At 43.0% G+C, this 26,545-nt stretch overlaps 1 protein-coding gene across 4 annotated transcripts in view; it reads right to left on the bottom strand.

Annotated features, from left to right (window-relative positions):
• Positions 1 to 22,492, bottom strand: part of adam15 (ADAM metallopeptidase domain 15) — an 84,205-nt gene extending 61,713 nt beyond the window's left edge. For 2 of the 4 annotated variants that reach the window (XM_034165398.1, XM_034165399.1), the window contains exons 1-9: positions 22,158 to 22,492; positions 16,956 to 17,047; positions 10,033 to 10,109; positions 9,883 to 9,961; positions 9,730 to 9,806; positions 5,730 to 5,940; positions 4,376 to 4,441; positions 4,099 to 4,170; positions 609 to 778 (exon numbers count right to left, since the gene is read on the bottom strand). In XM_034165398.1, coding sequence (XP_034021289.1) covers positions 609 to 778; positions 4,099 to 4,170; positions 4,376 to 4,441; positions 5,730 to 5,940; positions 9,730 to 9,806; positions 9,883 to 9,961; positions 10,033 to 10,109; positions 16,956 to 17,047; positions 22,158 to 22,278 — 965 coding nt within the window. In that variant the 5' untranslated portion in view covers positions 22,279 to 22,492. The remainder of the gene's footprint in view (positions 1 to 608; positions 779 to 4,098; positions 4,171 to 4,375; positions 4,442 to 5,729; positions 5,941 to 9,729; positions 9,807 to 9,882; positions 9,962 to 10,032; positions 10,110 to 16,955; positions 17,048 to 22,157) is intronic. The other 2 variants (XM_034165401.1, XM_034165400.1) reach the window with 1 other exon arrangement.
• Positions 22,493 to 26,545: the final 4,053 nt, after the last annotated feature.

Genomic DNA, 26,545 nt, shown 5'->3' with positions numbered 1-26,545 from the left:
TTTAAATTTATCTTCGGGTTTCAGATCTTCTGGGTAAAACCTGTCTGGATACTCTGGGCTTCAGTCAGATTATGCTGAGACCCACTCACTACAGTTAACTGATTAACTGATTCCATCTGCTCAAAGTGATGATAATCAGTGGAATCACCTGCTGGAAGAAAACCTGCCCCCTCTTGGCCCCTCTGCATTTAACCCGTCCTAAACATTTTAAACTTTAGACAATCTGATCACACTTGGACCTGATCCTGGCTTGGAGCTTTGTCATTTCAAACATGAGTTTCCTCTCTTCTATCCATCGTTAGAGATGATTTTCTTTTAAATTAAATCTGAGGCATCGACATCCCGTCCCACAGAGGTTCGTGCCGTCATGTCTTCTGCTCATACTGGACCTTCAACATGAGCTGAATTTACTGTTCAATTGCTCTGGACTTGCTGTCCGCACAACTGAGCGGCACTGCAGCCTTCACGAAGAGACGTTCGGGTTTACTGAGGACATGAGAGCTCACGTTTAGAATTCCAGGAAGAGACCCTGTAAACCCCCACAGAGACACTTCCTGATCCGGACCGGCACCATATCAATAAAAGTGAATCGGATGGTTCCGCCCTACATGATGAGCTGGGCGTTGTCATGGTGAAGGCGTGGCAGCAGCTCTCTGGTTCTCCACTCAAGAAAGTTGTTCAGAGTGCTGGTGGGGCTCTTCTCCACACGGATCTTATCACTGTCAGTCCAGATCTCCAGACCGGTTAAAGCCACACGAACATTTAGAGGACGGTAGAACTGAAACACACAAAAACATTAATAGATTTATTCAGCTGCCACAAAACCCGGTGTCGCCAACTGAATGGTCCCCCCTAAAAATCAGTCTGCCCTGCCTTCACTGCGCATGCCCTTATTTCGTCATAAAAGACGGAGTAAGCGATCAGAGCACCGCGGCTACATGAGCTGCTAGCTGCTGCATTCATTGCGCCGCAGTCATTTCAAAGCGTCAGCAGCGACTCACCGATTATCGCCTTGTTGATACTGAACTTGATACTGTTGACCATAAAATTTTATTACAGAGATTAGAGCATGCCATAGGCATTAAAGGCACTGCGCTGCGGTGGTTTGAATCATATTTATCTAATAGATTACAATTTGTTCATGTAAATGGGGAGTCTTCTTCACAGACTAAGGTTAATTATGGAGTTCCACAAGGTTCTGTGCTAGGACCAATTTTATTCACTTTATACATGTTTCCCTTAGGCAGTATTATTAGACAGCATTGCTTAAATTTTCATTGTTACGCAGATTATACCCAGCTTTATCTATCCATGAAGCCAGAGGACACACACCAATTAGTTAAACTGCAGGATTGTCTTTCAGACATAGACATGGATGACCTCTAATTTCCTGCTTTTAAACTCAGATAAAACTGAAGTTATTGTACTTGGCCCCACAAATCTTAGAAACATGGTGTCTAACCAGATCCTTACTCTGGATGGCATTACCCTGGCATTACTGTGAGAAATCTTGGAGTCATTTTTGATCAGGATATGTCATTCAATGCGCATATTAAACAAATATGTATAACTGCTTTTTTGCATTTGCGCAATATCTCTAAAATCAGAAAGGTCTTGTCTCAGAGTGATGCTGAAAAACTAATTCATGCATTTATTTCCTCTAGGCTGGACTATTGTAATTCACTATTATCAGGTTGTCCTAAAAGTTCCCTAAAAAGCCTTCAGTTAAGTCAAAACGCTGCAGCTAGAGTACTGACAGGGACTAGAAGGAGAGAGCATATCTCACCCATATTGGCCTCTCTTCATTGGCTTCCTGTTAATTCTAGAATAGAATTTAAAATTCTTCTTCTTACTTATAAGGTTTTGAATAATCAGGTCCCATCTTATCTTAGGGACCTCATAGTACCATATCACCCCAATAGAGCGCTTCGCTCTCACACTGCAGGCTTACTTGTAGTTCCTAGGGTTTGTAAGAGTAGAATGGGAGGCAGAGCCTTCAGCTTTCAGGCTCCTCTCCTGTGGAACCAGCTCCCAATTCAGATCAGGGAGACAGACTCCCTCTCTACTTTTAAGATTAGGCTTAAAACTTTCCTTTTTGCTAAAGCTTATAGTTAGGGCTGGATCAGGTGACCCTGAACCATCCCTTAGTTATGCTGCTATAGACTTAGACTGCTGGGGGGTTCCCATGATGCACTGAGTGTTCTTTCTCTTTTTGCTCTGTATGCACCACTCTGCATTTAATCATTAGTGATCGATCTCTGCTCCCCTCCACAGCATGTCTTTTTCCTGGTTCTCTCCCTCAGCCCCAACCAGTCCCAGCAGAAGACTGCCCCTCCCTGAGCCTGGTTCTGCTGGAGGTTTCTTCCTGTTAAAAGGGAATTTTTCCTTCCCACTGTCGCCAAGTGCTTGCTCATAGGGGGTCGTTTTGACCGTTGGGGTTTTTCTGTGATTATTGTATGGCTTTTGCCTTGCAGTATAAAGCGCCTTGTGGCGACTGTTGTTGTGATTTGGTGCTATATAAATAAAATTGATTTGATTTGATTTCTTTCTGCTTAAAACTGACTTTAGAATGATTTGTCATCTGATGATTAATAATCACATTATTCCCTTTGATCACTTTGGGTGAAGAGACTCAGACTCAGAGAGTCAGACTCAGACCAGAGAAACTGCTGTGGTCCCAAATGACGAGTGCGCAGTGAAGGCAGGGTGGACCGATTTTTAGGGGGGACCGTTTGGTCTGCGACACTGGATTGAAATCAGAACAAAATGCACATAGAAGATTGAACTGCTCCTGTAAAAACAGGGCAAGAAGCAGGTTCAGACCCTTTGACCCTCAGCCGCAGCCAGGAGCTGAACCCACAACCCTTCGGTTCATAGACTCCCACTGAGTCCACAATTATTCTTCTTTAATTCTTCTTAGATAAACTTCACTTTAGTTTTACTTTGATTTAATCACAATAATAACAGTAATAATGTATTTCAAATGGACACTGAAACCACAGCAGTTAAAGAACCTTCACAGTTTCAGTGTTTCACTGATCAACGATCTGATCATCGATCGCCTCATTTATTGTCATAAACAGATAAAATCATACCATACGAGGTCTGTTAGAAAAGTATCCGACCTTTTTATTTTTTTCAAAAACCATATGGATTTGAATCACGTGTGATTGCATCAGCCAAGCTTGAACCTTCATGCGCGAGTTTTTTTCACACACCTGTCGGTTGCGTCATTCGCCTGTGAGCAGGCTTTGTGTGAGCACTGGTCCACCCCTCTCGTTGGATTTTTTATTGCGAATAAATGTCTGAACGATTTGGAGCTTTGCTGCATCAAATTTTTCCAAAAACTGTGAGACCTCCAGGTGGTAACCATTCTGAAAATTCAAATGGCTTTGAGGGACGATTTTATGGGGATTACACAGATTAAGGAGAGCTCCAGCCGGTTTAAAGACCACCCACAGCTGCTGAGAGCACGCCGCGCTCCGAGCTTGTATTTTCCACACCATAAGGCGCACCGGATTATAAAGCGCATGCTAAAACATATAGTCTACAAAAAAAAAAGGTCACGGAAGCAAAACAGTGAGTTTATTTGAACTTTTTAACAACTTTGAACTATTTAACAATACATTATTTTTTTATTATGGTTCTGTCACAAATGTTTGAAGTGTTTGAATTGTGCCTCGTAAGCATGTCTCTTCGCTGGTGCCATTTTCAGGGGTACTTAGACAAACAAATGTTGTTTTGCAGGATACTGGTAGTATACAAGTACACTTACCTCCGCCATACTACCGGAGGCGTGGCGGAGGTAAGTGTACGTACCACGGACTCTTCTCTGATTGGTTTATCGCTGCCAGCATACATAGTGTACATATTACGTCGCTGTGTCACGGGAAATGGTCCGATGGTCAAGGACAACATCATCGGTCATTTTTACAGATTTTGGAATTCAGTGCATACATAAGGCACACTGGATTATACGGCGCACGCCCGATTTTTGTGAAAATTTAAGGCTTTTAGGTGCGGAAAATACGGTACCTTTTTCTCCACTATGTTTTAAACATTTGAATACACTACAGAGGTCAGAGGTCACAGTCTCACCCAGTCCACCTGGTTGGCCAGATCCAGCATGCGGTAGACAATGGTCCTGTTGTTCTTCTGGTAATTCAGGAACTGAGAGAATAACTTCATTTTAGTACAAACACACAGAGACAAGACCAAAACAAGACTCATCTTCAGTTTAGTTTAATAAAATCACTGTTGATCACTGAAGAAATAAACTGAAACGGGGGATCAAAGGGTCTGATTGATTAGTCCTTCAGAAGGGTGTGTGTGTGTGTGTGTGTGTGTGTGTGTGTGTGTGTAATCAGGCACTGACCTCCTGGTGATCAGCCACCAGCACCAGCTCGATGTACTTTGTCTCAGACAGGATGTCCCTCTTCCTCTGCAGACACAGAAGGTGAAGGACAGGGGTCAGAGGTCAATCTAAACCTTCACAGCGCCTGATTCCAACCTGTTCAGCATCACAAAAAAAAAAAAAAAAAATCACTGTTTCCATCCATCCATCCATTTTCTTCCGCTTTATCCAGAGTCGGGTCACGGGGGCAGCAGCTCAAGCAAAGCCGCCCAGACCTCCCGATCCACACACACCTCCCCCAGCTCCTCCGGGGGAACCCCAAGGTGTTCCCAAGCCAGCCGAGAGATGTAGTCCCTCCAGCACATCCTGTGTCTTCCCCGGGGCCTCCTCCCAATGGGACGTGCCCAGAACACCTCTCCAGCGAGGCATCCAGGGGGCATCCGGAAAAGATGCCCGAGCCACCTCAACTGACTCCTTTCGACGTGAAGGAGCAGCGGCTCGACTCCGAGCTTCTCCCGAGTGACCGAGCTCCTCACCCTATCTCTAAGGGAGCACCCAGCCACCCTGCGGAGGAAACTCATCTTGGCCGCTTGTACTTGTGATCTCGTTCTTTCAGTCATGAGCCAAATCTCATGACCATAGTTGAGGATTGGAACATAGATCGATCGGTAAATCGAGAGCTTTGACCCCCTACTCAGCTCTCTGTTCACCACGACGGTCCGATACAGCGACCGCATCACTGCAGATGCTGCACCGATCCGTCTATCGATCTCACGCTCCATCCGTCCCTCACTCGTGAACAAGACCCCGAGATACTTAAACTCCTCCACTTGAGGCAAAGACACTCCACCGACCTGAAGAGAGCAAAGCACCTTTTTTGTGATGCTGTTCAGCATCACAAAAAAAATTATTGTTTCAGTTTAATTTTATTATTCTGCATCGCTGAAGAACTTTATTCTCATATGTATAACAGAAGTAGCAGTAAAGTCAACATGACCCCGTAAGACCCGGCCAGGAGTCTCCTGAAGTCAAAGGTCAAGGAACCAGAGACATGAACTCCACTGCTGAGAAAAGTGGGCATGCAGCATATCAGGACACGCAGTGGTTTTGTAGCATTTCTGATGCTCCCAGACCTGAAACAAGGCCGTTACGGAGAGCGCGTCTCGCCCCGCGGGCACCAGTCTGTGGCCGCGTCTCGCCCCGCGGGCACCAGTCTGTGGCCGCGTCTCGCCCCGCGGGCACCAGTCTGTGGCCGCGTCTCGCCCCGCGGGCACCAGTCTGTGGCCGCATCTCGCCCCGCGGGCACCAGTCTGTGGCCGCATCTCGCCCCGCGGGCACCAGTCTGTGGCCGCTCGAGAGTGATGCCGCGTCTTACCCTGTGGGCATACGTTGATCTGTGTATCAGAGGGACTGGTGTATGGGAAACGCCACACCCTCTGGCGCCATCCAGAGGACTTGTGGAGTAGAACAGATGGACTCCATCACCACCTCCCTCTGTCGCTTGGCTCTCCTGCTCCCCCTGGTGGTGGTCATGTACCTGTGGCTGGATTTCAAAGCTCACTGTGGAGTTGATGATGATGACGCCGCTGCAAGAAGAAACAAAAACATTTAAGTTTCACTTTTTAAAAAAATGTTCTTGCAAACACTGATTTTTTTTTTTTTTAAACAGGAAATTAATGAGGTTTATTGCAACTTCAAAATGATGAAAGCAGAAATCTGAGCTTTTGCAGCCAGGGGTTTATTTTTAGACAAAAACTAATTTAATGGTTTCGTTATTTACTTTGAATATTAAAACCGTGTCAGCTTAAAATGAGGACAGTAAAAGACGTCTTGTGGCCACAGAAGAGGTTCAGATCTGGAGACGTGTGTGAAGGTTCCCCTCAATCAGTATCATAAAAACACAACCAGTTGGTTAAACGTTCAAACTCAGACCTCCACACACGTGAACCCAAAACCTCTAAAAAATTAGGGTGTAAGTACAAAAAAAAAAAAGTTTCTAGAATTCTCTAAATAATTACAACTTTTTTCATTTTATAGTGTTTTGTCTTGCTTTAAGTGTTTGTCTTGCTGCATCTGGTCTGAAGTGACTTCCATTCACAGTACTTTTGAGGGCAGTGACTTGCTCAGGGGTACCACAGCAGCAGATCAAACTTTCTTCATTTTTTTCACTCATAACATTTGTTGTCGTGTTCATTAACTGGAACTGGAACCAGCCTGTTCTGGTTCTGACCCATTAATGTGGGCTTCATCAAAATCCCACCATCAAAAACCCCTAAACTGGAGCTGGTGCATTCAGGTGAACAATCCTCAAATGTCCCTGCTCCTGCACCCGGGGTCAGAGGTCGCACTTTAATCCAGATCACTTTAACCTACAGAGGAACCGAGTTCACGTTCCTTCCTGCTGACATAAAGTTTTCTTTTTGGAATCAGCTGTTGGGTTCATAAATATATGGACATGGAAAGAACAGGAATAACTGGTTAAAAACCTTTGACTCCTCCCCGAGGTGAGTGGGTGGAGCTTAACAAGTCGACTGTGGCGTACAAACGCCATGAGCTTCACAACAAGCTTCAAGTCCCTGTTTAGTCGTTGTGATGAGTCGTGTCCTGGTCCGGGAGCAGCACCTGGTATGTGTGGAGTTCCCAGGCAAGATTTTTAACAGTTCCCAAAAAATAATTCATCATATTATTGTGGTGAGCTGCATAAAAAACTAAGACCAAAGCTTTTACCTTTTCCACACTCTGCCACAAGGAGGTGCTATTATCTTTTCACACAAGATGACAGTGCCAATGGCGGAAGACATAAAACAAACTACAGTTACACTAGGGTGGTCCATAAAAATGGTCAATTTTTTTTTTTTTTTTTAAACGTCAAGTCTCACCCTCTACATTTGTTGTACCGAACATAAAAACACATCATGTACAATTTCATTAAAATCTAATAATATTTACTGGTAGCACACAGCCCTTAAAGATTTTGCTCACAATAACTTTGTCATATAGTATGGTCATTTCCAAATATTTCCAAATTATTTATGTCAGTTTAATATTGATATGTCAGAACAGAAACTATGGCAATACATTGGAAAATCAATTCTTTTCATATCCCATAAAAATAGTAACCACTAAAACATGAATTGTGAGATGCAGTTCTTCTCGTACATGTATCATGCTCCTACAAAACCTACATACTGGGGTAGTGAAGATTTTGTAACAATCAAACATTGTATTTTCATTTTATTGATCAAATACTGTTTCATTATTGAAAAATTTAAATAAGTATATGCTTTATATATTTCTACATATATTTTGATCTAGCTCCAAACAATAATATTCTTTATGCCTTGCAGTACTTAATATTCAAAAATGTATGAATCAGCACAAGAACCAATTATACAGCTGTGTAACATAAGAGAACATCCTTTACATGATAATGATATTTAAGTTGCTGCATCATGACCAAGACTTGCTGCCGTTTCAGTCAGAATATAGGTGGCACTTCTGTCTGTTGTTTTGGTCCTATCCAGCTTTAATTTTACTGGCTTTTTGTGGCACTGGCATAACAAATTCTTCATCTGGACTTTCTGTGTTCTCTTCACTCTGGCTGGTAGTGAGACATTAGATGGTCCAGGCTCCTCCAGTTTCTTTTTTCTGCTCTTTGTTCTTTGGCAGTTTGTATTTTATCTATGCCTGTCATGCATCCCCTTCTACCTTTCTCTCACTGAGCAAGTAGGAACTGTCTGTCATCTTCAAACTTTATCATTGTTAGGACATCCTGATGTGCCATGTCAAACAAGTCCTCCAAAGATTCACAGAACACTGTTTCATCTTTCTTCTGCTTGTCTGTATTGCGATTCTTGGTCTTTTTCAATGTTTTCCATTTTCCGAACACCTTTTCTAACTTTGTGATCAGATGCTGCTTTGCCCTCAGTGGGATTCTAGCTCTCTCCCAAAAAGGAATTGCCATGTCTATAGAGGTCACAGCAGCATCATGGACAGTTTTCTTCAAATCAGTGTGTTTGAAGAAAAATACCTCGAGTATTTGCCCATTTGAGGGCAGTTTGTTTCCCTTTATTTCAGTCGGTGGAACCAATAAGGTATACAAATGTTCTACTTCTAGTAGCTGACATGTTTTACTGAAGTTTCCAGTTAATAGTTAAGCATGTTAAGTCAGCAAGTGTCTCGTTCTACATTTATCTCATGTTAGATTCACCATCACCAAAGATCTGAAAGAAAAGTAGCTGTGAACTGAAGCAAAATTTTCAGCTTGTAGCCTAAAATAACATTTTTGAAAGTATGTTGTTTGTGAGGAATATTTAAACCCAGGTATAGTTTTAAATTGAATATAAAATTATACTTTAGTTACACTCAGGTGGTTAACTTCTATCCTCTTTATAAGTGATGTGATTAGATACTGGATAATGGATAACCTATTGCACGGGCACTCGGGCAGCGATAATTGATATATTTAAAACCTTCAGCTATGATCTGCTACCTCTAAATATTAATGTATGACAAAAATATTTGACAGGCTCTCTTTTTTTTTTCCCCAAAGCATCATAAAATGAAGCGGTGAGAGTAATGAATTTCCAACTTTTATTTTTTTGAACCACCCTAAGTTACACTTATGGTCCTGAACTCCCATAATGCATTCCAGCACAACAATTTACAGTCTTAGCGATCAGCCCAGCAATCGCTTCATTATTTTTACTTTACCTTTGGACCAGTTTTCCCTCCTCTTTTCTTTTTTCCTCCCCTGGGCACAAGACAGTTTGGGCCGTTTGACATTGTTGATACATCACAATGACGTAATGGCCCGGAAAAGCTCATAATCAGACAAATTTGAGGAGGGTGCAACAAGGAAAACTATTGGCCGGTTGCTAAGTATATATATTGCTGTGTTGCAATGCATTATGGGAGTTCAGGGTTTTTGGAGTTTTAAGTGGTTAGTATTGTGGTTCATGCTGGTTTAAGTGTTTTTTGTGTTGTTGATTTGTTGTGTTTTGTAGTAAAATTGGTTTTGTCAGTTTGGTTGAGTCTCATGTTGTTTATGCCATAAGTGTAAAGTGTAGCTTATTTGATGACTCCCCCCATTGTCTCTGTGTTGCTGTGTATAAAGATAATGGTGCCCCCTTGTGGCAGAACTATTATAATCATCATTATTATTTAATAGGCTTTGCTATGTAGCTAAATCAATGTGGGCTTAAGTTTATTTTATACTAACAGAGTTAATTGTATTGGCAAGTTTTAATATAAGAACAGTGAAAGCTGACTGTATTTTTTTTTCCTTACTTGTGGCACCCCCTCCTGGATGGACAGCACCCTTAGCAATTGTCTATACTGCCTATAGGCTGCCCGGAGAGACCGTGATTACTGACCGTAGTCCGGAACAGGTGCTGAGAGCCGCTCTGGAGAGTGGGAAGCCTCGCACGGTGCCGTGGTAATAACAGTGAGTCTGCAGTGACACAAACACACGTCACAGCCAGAAACAGCAGCAGCAGAAACACACAGCGCTGCGCTCACTGACTCACCACAGGGGCGGCGCTCATGGACACACCAGTGCCGTTGGGCAGATAGTAGAAGACGTCAGGCGGTATCGGCAGCAGGTCGCTGCAGAGAAATGACACGGGTCAGCATGCAACTCAGCAGCCGGCATGTTTAACGACTAAAAATCAACCCACCGGTTCTTCTCCAAGTCCAGCAGATACACACGTCCTCCTGCCGGGAGTCCAGCCTGCAGGCGGTCGGGGTGTCCGCGCTGAAGAGACAGAGTCAGGAACCACAATCAGACAGATCCAGACCTCATGATAAGACAGGAAGTGATGAAACACTCAAACTAAAACTCCAACAGAGAAAACACTACCAAACCTGAGTCAAGATTTAAGTCTTTTCTGACAAAATATTCATGTTTACAGTAGGAGTTTAATTAAAATCTGCTTGTTTTAGTGGAAACAATCCTCCGTAACATGACTGAAGAGTGACAACGTGCGTGCCAACCTGGTTAACGCTCTCAGAGAACCTCAGCAAAAACAAGAACAACGCAGAGCAACGCGAAACAACACAGGGCAACATGGAACGACAGAATAACGCAGGATAACACAGAGCAACATGGAACAATGCAGAGCAACACAGGATAACGCAGAGCGACATGGAACAATGCAGACCAACACGGAACAACACAGGATAACGCAGAGCAACGTGGAACAATGCAGAGCAACACAGAACATCACAGGATAACACAGAGCAACATGGAACAATGCAGAGCACCACAGGATAACGCAGAGCAACATGGAACAATGCAGAGCAACACGGAACAATGCAGAGCAACACGGAACAATGCAGAGCACCACAGGATAACACGGAACAACACACAGCAACATGGAACAATGCATAGCACCACGAAACAATGCATAGCACCACAGGATAACGCAGAGCAACACCGAACAATGCAGAGCACCACGGAACAATGCAGAGCACCACAGGATAACACAGAGCAACACAGAACAATGCAGAGCACCACAGGATAACACAGAGCAACACAGAACAATGCAGACCAACACGGAACAACACAGAGCACCACAGGATAACACAGAGCAACATGGAACAATGCAGAGCACCACAGGATAACGCAGAGCAACACGGAACAATGCAGAGCAACATGGAACAATGCAGACCACCACAGGATAACACAGAGCAACATGGAACAATGCAGACCACCACAGAGCAACATGGAACAATGCAGACCACCACAGGATAACACAGAGCGACATGGAACAATGCAGACCAACACGGAACAACACAGGATAACGCAGAGCAACACAGAGCAACGTGGAACAATGCAGAGCAACACAGAACATCACAGGATAACACAGAGCAACGTGGAACAATGCAGAGCAACACAGGACACAGAACATCACAGGATAACACAGAGCAACATGGAACAATGCAGAGCAACACAGGACACAGAACATCACAGGATAACACAGAGCAACATGGAACAATGCAGAGCAACACAGGACACAGAACATCACAGGATAACACAGAGCAACATGGAACAATGCAGAGCAACACAGGACACAGAACATCACAGGATAACACAGAGCAACATGGAACAATGCAGAGCAACACAGGATAATGCAGAGCAACACAGGATAACGCAGAGCACCACAGGATAACACAGAGCACCACAGGATAACACAGAGCAACACAGAACAATGCAGACCAACACGGAACAACACAGAGCACCACAGAACAATGCAGACCAACACGGAACAACACAGAGCACCACAGGATAACACAGAGCAACATGGAACAACGCAGAGCACCACAGGATAACACAGAGCAACACAGAACAATGCAGACCAACACGGAACAACACAGAGCACCACAGGATAACACAGAGCAACATGGAACAATGCAAAGCAACATGGAACAAAGCAGACCACCACAGGATAACACAGAGCAACACAGAACAATGCAGACCAACACGGAACAACACAGAGCACCACAGGATAACGCAGAGCAACATGGAACAATGCAAAGCAACATGGAACAATGCAGACCACCACAGGATAACACAGAGCAGACCACCACAGGATAACACAGAGCAACACAGAACAATGCAGACCAACACGGAACAACACAGACCACCACAGGATAACGCAGAGCAACATGGAACAATGCAGACCACCACAGGATAACACAGAGCAACATGGAACAATGCAGACCACCACAGGATAACACAGAGCGACATGGAACAATGCAGAGCAACACGGAACAACACAGGATAACGCAGAGCAACACAGAGCAACGTGGAACAATGCAGAGCAACACAGAACATCACCGGATAACACAGAGCAACATGGAACAATGCAGAGCAACACAGGATAATGCAGAGCACCACAGGATAACACAGAGCAACATGGAACAACGCAGAGCAACACTGAACACGCAAAGCAACACAGAACAATGTGGAAAAATGCAGAGCAACACAGAGCAACACACAGCAGCATGGAACAACTCAGAGCAACACACAGCAACATGGAACAACTCAGAGCAACACACAGCAACATGGAACAACTCAGAGCAACACACAGCAACATGGAACAACTCAGAGCAACACACAGCAACATGGAACAACTCAGAGCAACGTGCCACGTGGTCCCACTCCTACATTAAGTCTGGAAATTATTAGGAAATAAATAAAAACCATTAAAGACACATTGTGTCAAGCAGAACCTTTCCTGGTTTGCAGAGAGCGAAAACAATAAAAGCAACAATAATAATGATAATTCCTTTTTTGGGGTGTGGTTTGTTGTTGATTTTCTTCGTCTCCGGCTGAGTGGGCGGGGTCACATCATGGTGTGGGGTGGGGGTTCAAGTCCTGATTATTCTGGGTGTGTCACACAGAACAAACCTCTGAGCCAATCAGAGATGATGTCATTGACAGACGCCCAAAGAGCTCATACACCAAAAACGCTTGACCTCATAGCCCCGCCCCCTATGATCCAGAACAGCCCTCATGAGAGTGCACACATTTAATAGAGACCCATCCAGCACAGCCTTAGATCTCTGCTCAGATTCATCACTTCTATCAGCCCAGAAAGAGTTTCATGAACCCAGTGTCTGTAACTCTTCTGGCTCCGCCCCTTTTCTGCAGAACTGACTGAAAACCTGCTCAGAGTCATTTACATTGTTCTGGTTTCAGGCCAGTTTATTCAGGATGATCCGAGTTCATGTCTGAGAAAATCCACATTTTAACAAAAAGAAAAGGGGGTGGGGTCAAAACAAGGTGTGGCTTATGCTTGTAGAATCAGCTGATTACATCACAGCAAAGAAACGAGGGAGGAATCAGAAAAACACTTTGATCTGAATCCTCTGTGTGTTTTTTTTTAGAGCTGTGTGTGCTGGTAATCTGGTGAGGTTACGCCTCTCGACCTTACAGCAGATGATGTCAGAGCTGCACAAACACAGGGTCACACCCACTCTTTAAAAAAAAAACAAAAAACACCCATTCTGCTGAGCACAGAGGAGGCGAAAACAAGGAGGAAGAAGAGAAACGAGGCAGAGGAGGAGGTATAGAACAAGGAGGGTGACGAGAAACAGAAGGAAGGGGAAGAGAAATAATGGGCAAAAGAAAAATGTGTAAAAAGAGGGAGGGGGAAGGAAGAGCACAGAAGAAAAAAGGATGAAGTAAGAGGGGTCAGAGGTCAAAGATGACAAGAAACAAAGTACAAAGAATGAAGAAAAACAGAAAATAAAAGGAAAACGAGAAAGAGTAACTAGAGGAGAAAAAGGTGAGGAAGAGGAATGGGGTTGGCAGGAGATAATGGAGGAAGAAAGGGAAGGAGTGAGACAAAAAACACAGCAGGAGAAAAGGAAAGAGGGAAAAACGAAGAGGTGAAAAACAAAAACCACAAGGAAGAATAAGATGGAGGCCATGAGGGGGAAAAGAGGAGAGGAAGAAAAAAAAAAAATCAAAGAAAAAGGAGCGGGAAGAGGAAAAGCCACATGTTCCCTCTCTGGCTCTGAGCTCTGATTGGTTGGACTCACCTGACAGGTCCGATTAGCAGTGGGCGGAGCATAGAGAAGTGGACGGCGGCAGGATGACGTGGGCGGAGAAACAGTGGAGGAGGAGAAGACATGCGAGGCGAGCGGCGCCGTGCGTGACAACGCCTCTGAACAATCTGTGAAATCCTCATTTGATTATTCGACTCCACCTTTATTCAGCACGCTCCCATTTCCTGCTGCTGGGCGGAGTCACACCGAGGGGGGCACTACAGGAAATGATCCCAGGGTGTCTGCACAGGAAGTGTCCTGAAACACGCCCACCCAGCCCTGGTTCCTGCAGGAAGCGCTTCATGAAAACGTCAGCGCTCAAACTTCCTCTGAGTGATCACGCCGTCGCTCGCCCGCCCGCTCGCGCTCGCTCACTCTCTACAAAGCCGAGCGATCACGCTCACACAAAACATTACATTCTATCATCCTGTGACTGAATTACATCTTCCCTTTGTCATTTCCTGTAAATATTTCTGCTGACACGTCTTCTACAGGAACATCTCAATAAATGAGAATATCACTGAAAACATATTTTAGAAATTCAGTTCAAAAAGTGAAACTGAAAGTGTAGATTCATTACACACACAGTGATATAGTTCAAGCGTTGTTTTATTTTTATATTATATATATATATATATATATATATATATATATATATATATATATATATATTTTTTTTTTTTTTTTTTTTTTTTTTTTTTGTGGTTTCTAATTTTGATGCTTACGGCTTACAGCTAATGAAAACCCAAAATTCAGTATCAGAAAATTTGAATATTGTGGAAAAAAAATTAAGTACTGGAGACTCCTGGTGTCACACTCTAATCAGCTAAATAACTCTGAACACCTGCAAGTCTGGTTCAGGCAGCTACACAATCACAGGGAACACTGTTGACTTGACAATTGTCCAGAAGAAAGTCACTGACACGTCCACAAGGAGGGTAAGACACAGAAGGTCGCTGCTAAAGACGCTGGCTGTGCACAGATTGCTGGATCCAAGCACAGGCATGGAAGGAAAACGTGTGGTAGAAGGTGCACAAGCAACAGGGACGACCGCAGCCTTGAGAGGATTGTGACACAAAGCCCATTCAAGAATTTGGGGGAGATTCTCAAGGACTGGAGTGAGGCTGGAGTCAGTGCTTGAAGAGCCACCACACACAGACGTGTCCAGGACATGGACTACAGCAGTCACATTCCTTGTGTCGAGCCAAACCAAAGACAATGTCATAAGCATCTTACCTGGGCTAAGGAGAGAAAGGACTGGACTGTTGCTCAAAATTTGCATTTCATTTGGAAGTCAAGGTCCCAGAGTCTGGAGGAAGAGTGGAGCGACACAGAATCCAAGCTGCCTGAGGTCCAGTGTGAAGTTTCCACACTCAGTGATGACATCTGCCGGTGTTGGTCCACTGTGATTTATCAAGTCCAAAGTCAGTGAAGCAGTCTACCAGGAGGCTTCAGAGCACTTCATAATTCACTCTGCTGGCAAACTGATTTGATTTTCCCGCAGGACTTGCACCTCCCCACAGTACAAAAAGCACTAATACCAGGTTTAAAGACCATCACTGTGCTTGATTGGCCAGAAATAGGGCTCAACGATTAGCCACAATTAGTCAACTAGTCACAATTGTGTCAACTATCAAAATAGTTGGTGACTAATTTAATAACTGATGTCATCTTTTATTCTTTTACACTGTTTTTCTCTCAAAACTGCTGCTGTATCTTCCGCTGCCTTTCTGTCCCTGACGCACATGTGCAGTCGCGGTAATCCAGGTCAGTTGTGATGTCACTGGTTATGCCCAAACAATATCATGGCTAGCCGACAACGGAGCTCAGCATTTTGGGAGCATTTGAAGAAATTTAAAGAGACAAATGTGCAATGCAAAACCTGCAAGACAGAACTTGCCTTCCACGGCAGCACACCGGCGATGCAGGAACATCTGAGAAGGAAACAGGCTGTGGCTGATTCAGACGAAGAGGGACAGTCATCTCGGTAAGCTAGTTAGCCGCTAACATTAACGTCCATCGTGAGCTACTTATAGTGATAGCTGTAAACGGTAACTTTAACGATGCCAATCTCATTAGCCTTAGCACACATATGTTATGTGTTTTCTGTAACGTTCTAAAAGCAATGTCATGTTTGGATAGAAAATGTGATAACGCTAAGGTTTTATAACGCTACAATAGCAAAAAAATTAAATAAATAATGTTCCTCTTCAATATACAATCTTGTCACCAAGCCAACAACACGCACGCCTCAGCAAGCAAATATCCTGACTGAGGCAATCGTCAACATGTTGGTGACTGACATGAGACGCCTGTCCGTGTTTGGCCATTGAGGCTTCAAGTGCCTTTATTTTTTTAGTTGGCACGTACCTTAAACACTTCAGGACTGAAGCTAATGGTGGTTATGAGCGCAGATGCACGTGGTGCGATAAGCTGCAATTTACATATGAGCCAAATAGTCGACCAATTGCAAAGTCGATTATCAAACTAATCGTTTGTGGCAGCCCGAGCCAGAAACTCGCCTGACCTAAACTCCGTAGAGCATCTATGGGGTATTATCAAGAAGAAGATTAGAGACACCAGACCAACAATCTGGATAAGCTGAAGGCTGCTTCCAGAAGACCTCAGCAGGTCCAGAAGCTGATCATGTACAAGGAATTACTCCGACCAAGTGCTGAGTCCATATTCTGCACAGTACATGCCCATATTTTCTAGTAGGCCAACATTTCTGTGTTAAAAAATCTTTTATTATTAATAATTGGTCTTAAGTCATTCAAATTTTCTGAGAAACTGAATTTAGGTTTTCATTAGCTGTAGGTCATAAAAATTAAAAGAAATAAACACTTGAAATATCTCACTGTGTGTTTAATGAATCTATATGAATTTCACTTTTTGAATTACTGAACTTAATTAACTTTTCACTGATATTCTAACTTATTGAGATGTACCTGTATCATTTACTTTAGGGGACTAAATGACTAAAGAGAATGAACTCGGGGTCACGTCTGACACTTTGGGACGTTGTGGACAGAATGATGAGAATCACCTGCAGTGCGTCGGCCAGGCTCCAGCGCCGTCCATTCACCAGGATGAAGGGGTGGACTTTTTCCACCAGGGGGCGGTGCCAACTGTCTCCACCTGAAAAGAATCAACAATTCCCTGCTGTGATTTGTTTACAGTGGCACTGGACCAATCAAAACACAGCAGTTTTAACCTTTTATCTGGGGAGGTGATGATCTGGTGGTTAAGCGTCAGGCTTTAGACCAGACGATCCTCAGTTCAAAACCCAGCCAAACTGGAAAATCACTAAGAGACATTGGGCAAGGTCCATAATCCCCTAGTTGCTCCTCGTGTGAAGCCTTGCATGGCAGCACCTTGACATATTGGTGTGAATGTGAGGCATAACTGTAAAGCACTTTGAGCTTATAATGGATGGAAAGGCGCTATATAAATGTAGTTCATTTACTATTTAGCTCTTTAAGCCACGTGTTGGACTCAAAATAACAGTCAATTCATGTTTTAAAACAAGTATCATGGTGAGGACAGGAAGAGAAATGGTGCTGGGGTCATTTTAAAGGAAGAGTATGTGTTGGAAGATAAGTGAGTGTCTGACAGGGTGATGAGTGTGAAGTTGGAAATTGAAGGGGTGATGATGAATATCATCAGTGCATATGCCCCACAGGCAGGTTGATAGATGAAGGAGAAAAAGATTTCTGGACTGAGTTATATGAGGTGGTGGAGAGTGAACCCAAGCATGAAAGAGTGGTGATAGGAGCAGACTTCAGTGGGCATGTTGGTGAAGGGAACAGAGGTGATGAGGAAGTAATGGGTAGATATGGTATCAAGGATAGGAATGGGGAAGGACAGATGGTAGTGGATTTTGCAAAGGTGGACTACATTCTGAGTAGAAGATGGAAACTAAAAGAAATCAGAGACAGTAAGGTGGCAGGAGAGAGTGTAGGTAGACAGCACAGGATGGTGGTTTGTAAGATGACTTTAGAGGTGAAGAAGAAGAGAGTGAGAACTCAAGAAAGGATCAGATGGTGGAAGCTGAAGGCAAAAGACTTGTGTGAAATTCAGTGAGCAGGTGAGAGAGGCACTGGATGGAGGGGAAGCAATTTTGGACAACTGGAAAAGTACTGCAGATGTGGTGAGGGAGACAGACAGGAAGGTGCTGGAGAGGTGGAGACACACTCTGGGGAGAAAGGGAATGAAAGTCAGTAAGAACAAGGCTGAGAGCACATGTGTGAAGGAGGTTGTAAAAGAAGATGAGTTTAAATACTAGGGGTCAACTGTCCAAAGAAGAAGAGAGTGGAGTGGGTGGAGAAAGGCGACAGGAGTGATCTGTGACTGAAGAATATCAGCAAGAGTGAAGGAGAGAGTTTACAAGACAGTAGTGAGACCAGCTATGTTGTACGGCTTAGAGACAACGGCACTAACAAAAAGACAGGAGGCAGAGCTGGAAATGTTGAGATTCTCTTTGGGAGTGACGAGAATGGACAAGATTGAGCTGTAAGAGTTGTAGTCTTACACACCTCTCTGCAGCTTCTCTCCCCCTGTCATCCCCTCATTACCCCATCCCCGTAGAGACGGTGCCTGCTCCCAGACCACCAATAACCAGCAAAAATCTATTTAAGCATAAAAATTCAAAAAGAAAAAATAATATAGCACCTTCAACTGCACCACAGACTAAAACAGTTAAATGTGGTCTATTAAACATTAGGTCTCTCTCTTCTAAGTCCCTGTTAGTAAATGATAGGGGTGATAGTAAATGATATCGTCCACCTGGTCGTTACTGTGAGTTTCTCTGTGAATTTTCAGACCTTTTGTCTGACTTAGTGCTTAGCTCAGATATGATAATTATAGTGGGCGATTTTAACATCCACGCAGATGCTGAGAATGACAGCCTCAACACTGCATTTAATCTATTATTAGACTCTATTGGCTTTGCTCAAAAAGTAAATGAGTCCACCCACCACTTTAATCATATCTTAGATCTTGTTCTGACTTATGGTATGGAAATAGAAGACTTAATAGTATTCCCTGAAAACTCCCTTCTGTCTGATCATTTCTTAATAACATTTACATTTACTCTGATGGACTACCCAGCAGTGGGGAATAAGTTTCATTACACTAGAAGTCTTTCAGAAAGCGCTGTAACTAGGTTTAAGGATATGATTCCTTCTTTATGTTCTCCAATGCCATATACCAACACAGTGCAGAGTAGCTACCTAAACTCTGTAAGTGAGATAGAGTATCTCGTCAATAGTTTTATATCCTCACTGAGGACAACTTTGGATGCTGTAGCTCCTCTGAAAAAGAGAGCTTTAAATCAGAAGTGCCTGACTCCGTGGTATAACTCACAAACTCGCAGCTTAAAGCAGATAACCCGTAAGTTGGAGAGGAAATGGCATCTCACTAATTTAGAAGATCTTCACTTAGCCTGGAAAAAGAGTCTGTTGCTCTATAAAAAAAGCCCTCCGTAAAGGTAGGACATCTTACTACTCATCACTAATTGAAGAAAATAAGAACAACCCCAGGTTTCTTTTCAGCACTGTAGCCAGTGCTGACAAAGAGTCAGAGCTCTATTGAGCCGAGTATTCCTTTAACTTTAACTAGTAATGACTTCATGACTTTCTTTGCTAATAAAATTTTAACTATTAGAGAAAAAATTACTCACAACCATCCCAAAGACATAACATTCTCTTTGGCTGCTTTCAGTGATGCCGGTATTTGGTTAGACTCTTTCTCTCCAATTGTTCTGTCTGAGTTATTTTCATTAGTTACTTCATCCAAACCATCAACATGTTTATTAGACCCCATTCCTATCAGGCTGCTCAAGGAAGCCCTGCCATTATTTAATGCTTCAATCTTAAATATGATCAATCTATCTTTATTAGTTGGCTATGTACCACAGGCTTTTAAGGTGGCAGTAATTAAACCATTACTTAAAAAGCCATCACTTGACCCAGCTATCTTAGCTAATTATAGGCCAATCTCCAACCTTCCTTTTCTCTCAAAAATTCTTGAAATGGTAGTTGTAAAACAGCTAACTGATCATCTGCAGAGGAATGGTCTATTTGAAGAGTTTCAGTCAGGTTTTAGAATTCATCATAGTACAGAAACAGCATTAGTGAAGGTTACAAATGATCTTCTTATGGCCTCAGACAGTGGACTCATCTCTGTGCTTGTTCTGTTAGACCTCAGTGCTGCTTTTGATACTGTTGACCATAAAATTTTATTACAGAGATTAGAGCATGCCATAGGTATTAAAGGCACTGCGCTGCGGTGGTTTGAATCATATTTGTCTAATAGATTACAATTTGTTCATGTAAATGGGGAATCTTCTTCACAGACTAAAGTTAATTATGGAGTTCCACAAGGTTCTGTGCTAGGACCAATTTTATTCACTTTATATATGCTTCCCTTAGGCAGTATTATTAGACAGCATTGCTTAAATTTTCATTGTTACGCAGATGATACCCAGCTTTATCTATCCATGAAGCCAGAGGACACACACCAATTAGCTAAACTGCAGGATTGTCTTACAGACATAAAGACATGGATGACCTCTAATTTCCTGCTTTTAAACTCAGATAAAACTGAAGTTATTGTACTTGGCCCCACAAATCTTGGAAACATGGTGTCTAACCAGATCCTTACTCTGGATGGCATTACCCTGACCTCTAGTAATACTGTGAGAAATCTTGGAGTCATTTTTGATCAGGATATGTCATTCAAAGGGCATATTAAACAAATATGTAGGACTGCTTTTTTGCATTTACGCAATATCTCTAAAATCAGAAAGGTCTTGTCTCAGAGTGATGCTGAAAAACTAATTCATGCATTTATTTCCTCTAGGCTGGACTATTGTAATTCATTATTATCAGGTTGTCCTAAAAGTTCCCTGAAAAGCCTTCAGTTAATTCAAAATGCTGCAGCTAGAGTACTGACGGGGACTAGAAGGAGAGAGCATATCTCACCCATATTGGCCTCTCTTCATTGGCTTCCTGTTAATTCTAGAATAGAATTTAAAATTCTTCTTCTTACTTATAAGGTTTTGAATAATCAGGTCCCATCTTATCTTAGGGACCTCATAGTACCATATCACCCTAATAGAGCGCTTCGCTCTCAGACTGCAGGCTTACTTGTAGTTCCTAGGGTTTGTAAGAGTAGAATGGGAGGCAGAGCCTTCAGCTTTCAGGCTCCTCTCCTGTGGAACCAGCTCCCAATTCAGATCAGGGAGACAGACACCCTCTCTACTTTTAAGATTAGGCTTAAAACTTTCCTTTTTGCTAAAGCTTATAGTTAGGGCTGGATCAGGTGACCCTGAACCATCCCTTAGTTATGCTGCTATAGACTTAGACTGCTGGGGGGTTCCCATGATGCACTGAGTGTTTCTTTCTCTTTTTGCTCTGTATGCACCACTCTGCATTTAATCATTAGTGATTGATCTCTGCTCTCTTCCACAGCATATCTTTTTCCTGGTTCTCTCCCTCAGCCCCAACCAGTCCCAGCAGAAGACTGCCCCTCCCTGAGCCTGGTTCTGCTGGAGGTTTCTTCCTGTTAAAAGGGAGTTTTTCCTTCCCACTGTAGCCAAGTGCTTGCTCACAGGGGGTCGTTTTGACCGTTGGGATTTTTATGTAATTATTGTATGGCCTTGCCTTACAATATAAAGCGCCTTGGGGCAACTGTTTGTTGTGATTTGGAGCTATATAAATAAAATTGATTTGATTTTGATTTGATTAGGAATGAACATATCAGAGGGACAGCTCAGGTGGGACGGATTGGAGACAAAGTCAGAGAGGAGAAACTGAGATGGTTTGGACATGTGCAGAGGGGGGACCCAGGGTATATAGGGAGAAGGATTCTGAGGATGGAGACACCAGGCAGGAGGAGAAGAGGGAGGACAAAGAGGAGGTTTATGGATGTGTTGAGGGAGGACATGCAGGTGGTTGGTGAGACAGAGGAAGATACAGAGGACAGGGTGAGATGGAAAAGACTGATCTGCTGTGGCGCCCCCTAACGGAAGCAATTGAAAGAAGAAGTAGTAGATATTTTAAGTGTTTTTATTTTGGGGGTTTGATTCACGCCAATAAAAAGTCTATAAACTGAATCCAGTTTTGTAACTGATTAAAGTCACATTCTCATACAAACAGAGTAAAAACGCTGACACGTTAAAGTTGATCAAAACTCTACTTTCATTTTCGTTAAATAACCCTAATCGATGTTTAAAGTGATCGTGTACCTGTCGCCGGCGCGGTGAGCTCTTCTGATCGGTCCCGCGGTGCGTTCAGGGACCGACAGGCCGTGAAGGCAGCACGGCCGCTGACCTCCAGCAGTAGCAGCAGTAGCGGGGCTCCGCTCATCCTGCAGCGGCAACAGGTCGCTGCTGGTCGGCGTGAGAGAGCGCTCTGTCCCGGTACCGTCAGCTAACGTCACCTCGGCGTTTCGGAGCGTCGCACCGGACCCATCAGGTCGCGTCGTTGTGGCCACGCCCACAACAATAAGCGCATAACACCCCTTCCGGTACCGGACGCACAGCTCAGTGTTCGTTAACGGGTCCCGTGACCTCCAGTCACAAATCCTCACTTTTTTTTCCCACTGAAATGACGTCACTTAATGGCGTCACTTTTTCAAAATAAAGGTTTGACCACACTTTCCCATTTCAGTTCTTCAAAATAAAATTAAAGTAATATTAAAACTTCATATTTTAGTTTGCAGTTTGGTCATTCTGCCGAAGGGAAGTAAAATGGTAAATGGACTGCATTTATAAAGTTCTTTTCCATCTGCATCAGACGCTGAAAGCGCTTTACAATTATGCCTCACATTCACCCCGATGTCAGGGATTTTAATAATGTGCAAATCCCACACTTATACTCTTATGTATTATGTTTTGTTGTCGTTTTGGGCCACGGTGGAAACAAAGTGCATTTGTCACTTTTTGTGTTACCCTGTATTTTAATGTATTCTTGTTCTTACATTATTACACAAATCAAAACAAATTAGTTTGGGGTTAATTAAGAATAAGAAAGAACTTTAACACTGAAGGAAATGATTTTGCCAGAGTGCCGAAACAGTAAACAGTCTTTTGTTTGTTTTTGTTTTTAGTTTAATTTTGTTTTGTTTTACAATGAGAACATGTTTATGCAAAATGACTGAAAGACACTTGCACAAGATATCTGACAGTCTGACACACAGCTCCAGGAACTCTGATTCATGTGTTCATCCTGCAGAAGGGGGAGGAGTTATACAGGACAAAACAACTACAAGGCTGGTTAGATTATTTACACTTTCAAACACCCTCACACACACCACAGTGCATGTATATATATATATATATATATATATATATATATATATATATATACATATAATATGTGTGTGTGTGTGTTATATTATCATCTGCGTTGTGACTGACCTTAAGGACTTGCTATTAGGAGTTCTAGACCTCAAAATTGTACATAAAACAGGAGCAAGTAGGTCATGTCATGACACATTTTGTTTCTGGGCACTTTTTGGTAGATCGGTCGATTCTGCATTGGAATTCAGAGGCCTGCTCACAAAACTCCCCCTCGAAAGGTGGGCGTGGCCACATTTTTGGTTTTCTGGATGGATGAAAAATGATTGAAATTTTTGGGGTAGATGAAATGTAAATACCTTATTCAGTGTTTTCCTTTAAACTTTTACCAACATATTAGGTATCACTGTACAACTCTAAAGCATTGTTTTAATTGGGTCAAGACATATGAAGATGGGGACAAAAGGTCAAGGTCGGCAGGGGTAAGAGACAAACTTCTGCGGCTCTAACAACTCTCTGATAACAGATAATTATCAAAGAAAACGTTTTCATTATAGGATTATCTTTTTAGATAACTTTAAAAACCATTATCGGACCAATTATCTTCCAATAAATTTTTGGCCGATAACTTTTATACTGGGGCAGCACGGTGGATTAGTGGTTAGCACTGTTGCCTCATAGCGAGAAGGTCGTGGGTTCAATTCCCATGGCCTTTCTGTGTGTGGAGTTTGCATGTTCTCCCCGTGTTTGCGTGGGTTTCCGCTAGGTGCTCCGGTTTCCTCCCACATCCAAAGACATGTGGGTTAGGTGGATTGGAATCTTTACATTGTCCGTAGGTGTGTGTGTGTGTGTGTGTGTGTGTGTGTGTGTGTGTGTGTGTGTGTGTGTGTGTGTGTGTGTGTGTGTGTGTGTGTGTGTGTGTGTGTTTGTTTATCTGTTTGTGGCCCTGCGACAGACTGGTGTCCTGTCCTGGGTGTACCCCGCCTCGCACTCTATGGCTGCTGGGATAGGCTCCAGCCCCCTGCGACCCTTAAATGGACTAAGCGGTAGAAGATGAATGAATGAATAAACTTTTATACCGATATCGTAGTAAACAAAGCTGAACAGTGACAAACATTTTTAAAATTTAAAATCAGTTGAGCACCTACCTGTTAAAAGTTTCCTAACACATGTGTAGTTCTACCCTCTGCAAACAGAAGAGAGCTGTCTTTGATAAAAGAAGTGATGGTGGATCCCTTTTCACCAACTTGTGAAGAACTTTTGAACATAGGCCACACAGTCTATGGAACTCATGGAAGGAAGGCAGAGGGGCTTGGATGCATTGGGAAAAACAGAAAAATGCAATGTGGAAAATGTTGAGCCCATCAAACTGAAGACTTTTATCGAAAAAGCTGTCACAAAGCCAAAGCAGGCAGAAGCCAAAGAACTCTATACAGAAGAGGCAAGTGGTGCAGAGCCTATACTTTGCTGAAAATCGAGGCCAGCAGGAGAAAATAGAGCATTTTTCCCATGAATGGACGAGGTACCCAAGTTCCATTTTTCTGCCTTATGCACTGCACCCAACTGGCTTTGCAGTGAGAACGAGAAATAAGGCTGATTACGCCACAATGCTTCAGACTATAATGGCTGATGAATGGAAAGAACAAAATGAACTAGAGTCAGGGAAGACTGTGTTCTTCATAGATCTCATGGCATTTATTCAAAGGTACCAGAACTGTGGTTGCACAACTTTTCTGGAATTATCCATGAAATACCTTCATAAAATCATTGAGAGCAAGCCCAAGGGTTGTGATATAGTACATATAGTTGGTGATAGATATGATATGAGGCCAACAACTAGCTTGAACATGGAAGAGAGACTAAAACGACAAAAGAAAGCAGCAGATGGAAGAACGTTCATTCCACATGACAATTTGAAACTTCCAAACTGGAAAAGCTTCTTGTCAAACCAGCAGAACAAACATCATCTTGAACAATATCTGTGCAAGTCGTGGATGCTTCACTACCATCAGATTCCAAGTGGTTGCACTCTTGGAGGTCTGTGCCAGGGACCTGCTAAGGAAGTATCCAATACAGGTGCCACTGAGATTGATAGTCTGATCTGTGATGATCATGAGGAGGCGGATACAAGGTTGTTTGCTCATATTGCCCACTCAGCACAAAATGAAGGGCGCATGAGAGCTGTTATAGCTGTTATTTACCATGTCTCCAGAATCCGTGGTCTCTGTGAACTCTGGCTACGAAAGCATGATGTTGTACTTATCCCATGTCACTGGATTTCAGAGTTTCTCACAAGTCGTTACTCAGATTTGATAACCTCGTCAATGATTTCCACATATTCTCTGAAGGGATGTGACAGTGTAAGCTATATGTTCGGATGTGGCAAGAAACGGGCCTTGCAGGTTACCCTTGAATGTGATCAGATTTTGAAAACACGTGGAGAATTTGGAATGCCTGGACCAGGAACTGAAATCTCTGATTACATTCTAGAGTCCACTCGGAAGTTCATATGTGCACTTTATCTAACGGGAAACTTTTCTGGATCCATAGATGAACTTCGGTGCCATCTGTCTCTGACAAAAAAGTCAGATATAAGGTCACAAGTGATGCATTTCAGTTGCGCCTGAAGCGGGCTTTATACCAAATTTTGGTTTGGAAGAGGGTGTCGTCTGTATCCCGTACACTACCCCCTCCGACAGATTTTGGGAGAACAATTAAGGATGGGTCTCTGCTGGCCAGCATGATGACAAAATCACCAAAGCCCTCTCTACAGAACATTAAATGTAACTGTCAGAAGGGGAGATGTAAGTCGAACTGTGCGTGTCAGAAAGCAAGAGTCCCTTGTACTCTTGCTTGCAGATGTTGTGTAAACCCCAGGGACTGTGAAAACGCCTACAATACTGACCAAGAGTATCTTGACTAAGTAACCAGCCGAACCAAAGGGCCAGTGAACTGAAACAATAGGAATTATAACCTCCTGATCAGTCATCATTGTACTATCAGTTTCATAATCCTCAATGGCGTGAATGGCGTTTGATGAGAGTGATGTTGGTATGTAAAGGTTGTCAAAGCGTGTCACACTTATAGATTTATTAGGTCGTGCCGGATAAAATCATTGTGAAATTGGTCTGTAATTTCTATCCTTACAAACTGTACAACAGGGTAAGTTTGACCACCAGGATCTGTCATTCTCACAGATAATCATGTTTCTAAACATATAAATATGTCGAGTTGCTGGAAGAAGGCACATTTCCAATGAAAATGTACTTTTGATAGCTAGGTAGACCCCAAGTGGCAAAGGTTAGCCACCTTTACAGTGCAAATAATACATGTCA

This window comes from Thalassophryne amazonica, unplaced genomic scaffold (genome assembly GCF_902500255.1).
Source record: "Thalassophryne amazonica unplaced genomic scaffold, fThaAma1.1, whole genome shotgun sequence".
In the NCBI taxonomy this organism is placed as follows: Eukaryota; Metazoa; Chordata; class Actinopteri; order Batrachoidiformes; family Batrachoididae; genus Thalassophryne; species Thalassophryne amazonica.
This window is presented reverse-complemented; position numbering and strand designations above follow the sequence as displayed.